This window comes from Atta cephalotes (genome assembly GCF_000143395.1).
Source record: "Atta cephalotes unplaced genomic scaffold scaffold00047, whole genome shotgun sequence".
Classification (NCBI taxonomy): domain Eukaryota; kingdom Metazoa; phylum Arthropoda; class Insecta; order Hymenoptera; family Formicidae; genus Atta; species Atta cephalotes.
Window position 1 is genome coordinate 1,691,086 of NW_012130111.1, and position 7,150 is coordinate 1,698,235.

Genomic DNA, 7,150 nt, shown 5'->3' on the forward strand with positions numbered 1-7,150 from the left:
TACTGTAGTGTGTGTAGTGTGTGTGTGTGTGTGTGTGTGTGTGTGTGTGTGTATAAATAAAAAGTAGTACGTTAGTAATAATAAATAAAGTAAAGAATAATATATATATATATATATATATATATATATATATATATATATATCAAAAAGACTCCTGATTGATTGAAGAATCTATTCTTAATCCTTAAATAGGCGCAGAGCCACTTCAATAACTAAAAAAATACAGAACACATTTGTTTCTGATCTTCGCATTTTCAAAATCTTCCTATTAGGATGTCATTTTGAATGTAATAGTAGCTAATCACGCCGCTACATTATGCGCACGTGTTGCTCAGGTGAAGCGTGATCCTATGTATCCAGTTTTTTCGTCAGATAAGATTTTTTATTTCTTTCAAAGTTTTGACATTTTATAATAATTTCAGGTAACTTATCATGAGAATAATACGTGTTATTGAAAATTATTAGATATTTTAAAATAAATAGTTGTTTTTTGTTTCTTAAATTAGATCAGATAAAATAATTTTAAACATGGAAAAAGGAAGAAGAAAACAAATTAAACTGTAGAGCAAGAAAGTGATTTCAAAAGAAGAGGGAATAGATAATTATTGTGCTAACATCATAAAGCTAAAGTGATATTGAAGAAGAATCTAATGCAGAAGAGTTAGCAGAAATAGAAGAAGGTCAAATTCCGAAATAAATGAGAATCAAGAAAAACAAACAAGTAAAAATTACTTCAAAAGTAAACATAAATAAACATTCTGTTTTGAAGTGGCAAAAAGTTTCATTAATTATAAGCATCCGATTACATAATATTATTTTGCATATCCCTGATATGAAACAAATAGCAAGAAATGCACAATCGCTCTTAGAATAGTTTTCATTTTATTTTTATGAAGAAATATGGAATTTACAAAAATTTGATCAAACCACGAATATGTACAAAGATATATCAATTATTCTTGTATTAATTATTCGATACCAGACGATATATCACTCTGACAATCTATCGATTATCGTCGTGATGCTTCTTTTGTTCATTATTCTGATCGAGTCTATGTACCATAATCATAAAGTCACCTGGTCTATTTTCAATCAAAGACCATAATAGTTCGACGAGTGTCGGTGCAGTCATCGCGATGACCTTAGTGCCGCGTATGCCTCTGACCTATTATTATTGAAAATTAATCACCGTTTTATCGACTCCGTTATACCTGAACAGCTTGCATACTTTGCGATTGCACGGCAAAACAAAGATTGAATAGCGTAAATTATTTTTCAACTGAGAAACAATGAATATGTATTGAAATCTAAGATTAGAACGCGCGTCATATCGCGTCAATCTTCAATATTCTAAATATTGATTACACAATAAAAAAATATTTTAAAAGCACTTCATTGTACATACGTGGACAGAAATGCCTATTCATTTGCCGGAGTATCGGAACACATTCAAGATGTGTTTCTCTCTGAATATTAAGTTATTTTTTTAAAAGTGCAAATGTTTAAAAATATCGAGCAAGTGAGAGTTACTTTTTAAATTAATAATAGCTAATTAATTTATTAATACTAACATTAATATATTGATATTAATATTATATTAATACTATATTATATTAATATAATTAAGTTATTACTTAATTATATTAAATTTAATTATATTAAAATAATTAAGTTTAAATTATTATTTATTAATTTATGTTACCGTTTTTCGAATAATTATCAGTCATTATGCATAAAACAGAGAGAAATATGCATCTTAAATATGTTCCAATATTCCAGTAAGTCCAGATGAGTAGACATTTCTGTCTGAGGGTGTATGCTTTTGATATTTTTTTATGCAGTTAAATGTTAAAGATACATATTTATCTTTATTTACTTATTTTTACAGTTAGTCCCAAATGACTTTCAAATGATGTTGATATTGATTTTAATCCTCAAGAAGATCAAGGTTATTTCAATTTTTTCCGTCGATGTTCATTGAAAAATTATTAATAAAACAATTTGTATAAATGAAATGTAATTTTTAGACATGCCAAGTATATGCCAGGCTATTTCATTTGTATTTTGCATAATTCAGTGTTTGTATGCAAATGTTAAGATTATAACTTAGAATAACATTGGAAAGAAAATAGATTGTCATATTTAAGTATTATAATAGAGAGGCGGACTTCATTTTGCATGGAAGGTCAAACATCTCTAGGCAGAGGAGGGGAAGTGAGGTAGACCTTCGTGTAGAAAATCGGTCGCCCTGCCTAGGCGACCGACTTTCCATGCAAAGCGAGATCCACCCCATATCCTCCTACATTTTAAAAAACCTGTAAAGAACTTATTGCGAAAACCTTCCCTCGTTCATTCACTCCTTGCTCTCTTCTTGCTTAAAGTCATTAGACTTTCCACGTAAAGCAGGGAAATAATTGATACTTTGATTGTTAATAACTTTTTAACGAATAACTAGCGACACTAACGACTATCAGAGGTCAGCATTATGACTTTGATAACGTATGTTAAAATAAATGTCATCAGAGCGAGATTCTCTGTGATTTGAAACTTTTACCGTTAAATATAATAAAGAAATTAATTTAAAAATATTTCTTATAATATATAACAAAAGCGTTTCCAGTTTCCTTTATCTCCAAGAATACGCGATATATACGCTGTTCTTTTAATTAATAAAATTATTTTTGCTGGCAATTGTATCTACAATGCGGCAATTAGATGGCAGATGCCACATTTATCATGTTGACAAAACACGAATGACGTAAGAATATATTACGTGACGTTTTTTAAAAAGATCATTTATCATTCGTCCGTAATTATAGAATAGCTCACGTAATCGGTCATTCAATATGAAATTACGATCGGCATTTTCCTTGGGCAAATTTATTTTTACACGATTACATCTAATCAAGATGTTTTTACAGAAATGTGTGATGCTTCGAAACACATAAGAAGAGGCTCTATGATCCTCATCGATTTTGATTAAATTTGTAGCGATGTTAAAGATGACTATAAAATGAACATCTATAAAACCGTTACTTAAATGGACCTTTTAGTAAGATAATAAATAAATATAAATCCCCCATCTGCTTATCAGAGATGAATAATTATGGATTGATTTTTTTCACAAATTATTTTTAATATTCCTAATAATACAAAATAATACAAAAAGATTAATAGAAATCAAGAAGGGGCATAAAAACAGCTTTATTGATTGTCCTTCTTTTATCAATCATTGATCGAACTCAAACCGGCGGCATTGTAATTTAGTTAGTGCGCTAACTGCTAAGCCATGGAATTGCTTGTTCTTTAAGTATATCTTTTATTAATAATAGTATGTACAATACTAATACGTATACAAGGTATCTGTTTATAATTTTATTATTTATTTCCCCTGATAGATATAATCGCTGATAGATAATCGCTGAAATCGTTAAAATTATGAAAATGACTGAAATATTGAATACATTTCAATATAAGTAACTACTTTTAAAATTGAAATACTATGAATTTAAAGATAATTAATAAAAATCAATAAAGAAATCCAATGAAAAATAACAAAAATAATGTAAATATTTAATATTTAACAATCATTAACAATTAAAGCTAAAATTGGTAAATGTAATCTAAAATGATATCTATTTTCTAATAACAAAAATAATAATAAATATAATAATAAAAAATGTAATAATCCATAAAAAAATCTACATTTAAACATTATTTACATTTGAATTGAATATGTATGTTTTATTTTTCTTTAAAATTTAAAGGTTATATAATAATCTTTTATCATCGACTCATATAATTACACTATGGAATATCATTTTGCAACATGAGTGTGAATAGTTATTTTCGACGTAGATACTTTTTCCGTATTCTATCACAGTTTCTCCACATATTTTTCTATTCACAATTATATAATATATAATTTATATTATATATTATATATTAATTATGTCACATTATATTATAGGATAATCGAATCATATAGATAAATAATTTTTTTCATACTTAATTAAAATTGATTATATTATCTAATTAATTTGTGTATATATTTAAAACATAAGATCTTTATATCTTTAAAATAATTGATTTATATTAAATAATTACAAAGTTAAAAAAAATTTAACTTTGCATTTTTCTGTCACAATTATTCACAGTGACCCTATTCGTTGGAAGCATTACACATTAATGCCAATTGCACGGAAGCAGTGCCGTATACACAATCCTCGTACGAGTGCATCGGGAATGCATTGAAACTCGTCACAGTGTTTGGTTCTATCGCGATACATTCTATGGCGACTCTTTGTACTGAACCCCGGAACTCTACACGGTAGAGCGGCGTCGCGGCGCTCATCGACGGCGTCTCCTGCACTGTGACGTTGCAAAAACGGACGATAGCAAAGCACGACATACATTTTTAAAAACGTAGCGCTTGGCCGACACTCACCGCGTACAGAGTCAATGCATTCACTAGACCGTGCTTTAAACGCCTGCTGTCGCGCGTGAGAAAAGAATAGATACGACATTTCGCAGCTTATGCACTTGCCTCGTGTCATGCTCGATACTTGATACTCGCTCAATCTCTATTCAATACGAACACACCGTGGAAAAAAATGCATCTGTGAGTCACGCGCATTCAATAGAAATTTAATCAAACTATTATAATTTTCAATTTATCAATTAAATGATACGATAAAAAAATACATGTATATTTACACAGTGTGTCCCACAATTCGTGACCGAAATTTTAATAACATATTCCTGATCTGAAAATAAGACAAAAATGTTAATACCAAAATGACGAGGCTATAGTTTTTAAATTAGTAGCGGTTAAAATTAATCACAGATATTTTGTGCGCTCAGGGACGATATATTACACAAGCGGTTGCTCTTACGCCTACGTTCATCCCTTATGAGATTGAAGTACGTTACGTATAGTAGAGAAGTAAGTTACGTATACAATAATTGAAATGCTTTACTAACCATATTTAAATATAGAAAATAAGTACACATGCGATGTACATAATTATTAATCATTATTAACCATATAAAAATACTACAGAAATTATTAAAAATATTTTTATACCTTAGTAAAAAAAAACAGATCTAATAATTCTATCATGATACTATCCTTATTTCACGTCTATGTCTTTCTCAATAATGGTTGAACTGATGAAAAGTGCGTTCTATTTCACATAAGATGATGCGTATGATATTATTTTATTCTTGTTGTTCACCGAATATTAAAAAAAGATAAAATGAAGTAAAAGAAAATAATAAGGGGATTTCAACCAATCAAGTTTTGCTCATTTGCAGAAATTCACATAACTCATTCACATTGCAAATGAATTCAATTTCTGATTGGTCAAGATCTCAGATTATGTGACTTCCGCTTATTATTATTATGCACAATAGGTCACCTTTCTAATTCCGTATCATCATTCCATGTATGCATGTATGAATGAGTACGAAATGAAAGTGAGGTTATCTTGAGTCTTATATCGTAAGTGAAAATTATGATCAAATTTTAAGAAATGGAGCAAGTACTATGAGTAATAATAACGAGCTCCTTTTACACGCAATCCGTAATTATAAGTTTGATCACGCAGTCGGAGTTGAACAAGTTGGCATATGCATATATATATATAACACGAAAAATAATCGTAGGTAATGGAGTCATTGATAAAAATATACCAGTCGACATGGTTTTTTGTGGAATGAATAAGCAGAAGAAAATATTGCTCAGCTATATATCAAATTAAGATAATTGTTATTTTAGCCACGCCATCTCAGAAATCGATGAAATTAGGTTCTCTCGATGCGCGCGTGCGTAAACTTTGATACTAGAAAATATTGAATATCAATTTACAAACTATTTAAACATAATCACATTATGTTATATTAATATTCAAAAATATGTTAAATAAAAAATTTAACACAAAAGTTTAATAAGGACTTGAATGGACTGTTTCCAACATAAATACGAAATACTTTTTAAGTATTGTGTGTATATATTGACCTATAACCTTCCTATATTGGGCCTATATTCTGTCATTGTAGATATTTTATATGAAAAAGCTGCGCAACGACACCGACAACTATCAGTAGGTGTGTAAAACAATTACAGAATCGTGCCCTTGGCAATTAGAAAAATTATATTTTAGTGTTCAATACTACATGTATTATTTTCATCTTCGATTCTTAGGCGTAACTAATCTACGCAGATTTCCAATTAATCCCGAATTTAATTTTAAAGTGAACGATATAAGTATACTTGCTTTTAGAGAATTAAAGAAGAAAAAATTTACACAAAATTAATTATTAAATATTAAAAATTATCATATATTTTCTAAAAAATTAATAAATCTTGAATTATTTAAGTAAGCAACTAGAACTTGAAGAGAAATCGGTTTGATACTGCTAAGTTCACATTGATACATACCTAGTTGATTCGTGTGGTGCATATTGTATGTGGTAGTATCATAGTCCAGGGCCATATGCCACACTCTAAGTAGTATATATTCACTGAGATATGTAGTATTCACTGCGGAGCACCATCCAGATTTCTTTTATTTAACACTCGCAAATGTAGACACCGCGATTATCTTTTCGCCACAAGAAGTAGATGCACGTTTCCGAAAGATTAATTATTTATAAATCACTCTTGTCTTATCAGCAAGATTTTCTTCGCGTTTGTCGCTCTATCGCTCTTTTCACGCATCCAAGAGATGATCTAGAAAGAAAATAAAGAAAAATCATCAATTCATCTGTGACTTATAATAGATCAAATATTGTAACTCAAATATTGTAATTGTAATTGATCAAATATTGTAATTGTAAATATGTAAACAAAAGCTTTTGATAATTAATACAGAGAGAAATAAGATTTACTTTATTAATTATAATATTATACAATTATAATATTGTACAATTATATTTTTTTTCCACGATTGCTTCGACTGTTTAACAAAACATTCAGGAAAAAAGAGAAAGTGATTTTTAAGATATATACTCTATAGCTCGTCTTCATGTTTTTAATTTAATATAAATTCGATATAAATTTCTTTGTGTGTGTGTGTGTGTGTGTGTGTGTGTGTGTGTGTGTGTGTGTGTGTGTGTGTGTGTGTGAGAGAGAGAGAGAGAGAGAGAA

At 29.0% G+C, this 7,150-nt stretch overlaps 1 protein-coding gene across 1 annotated transcript in view; it reads right to left on the bottom strand.

Moving 5' to 3' along the window:
• The window catches only part of LOC105622622 (histone deacetylase 4), a 32,156-nt gene extending 25,659 nt beyond the window's left edge, over positions 1-6,497 (bottom strand). Inside the window, exon 1 of the mRNA XM_012204038.1 lies at positions 6,443-6,497. Within this exon, the coding sequence (XP_012059428.1) occupies positions 6,443-6,497 (55 nt within the window). The remainder of the gene's footprint in view (positions 1-6,442) is intronic.
• Positions 6,498-7,150: the final 653 nt, after the last annotated feature.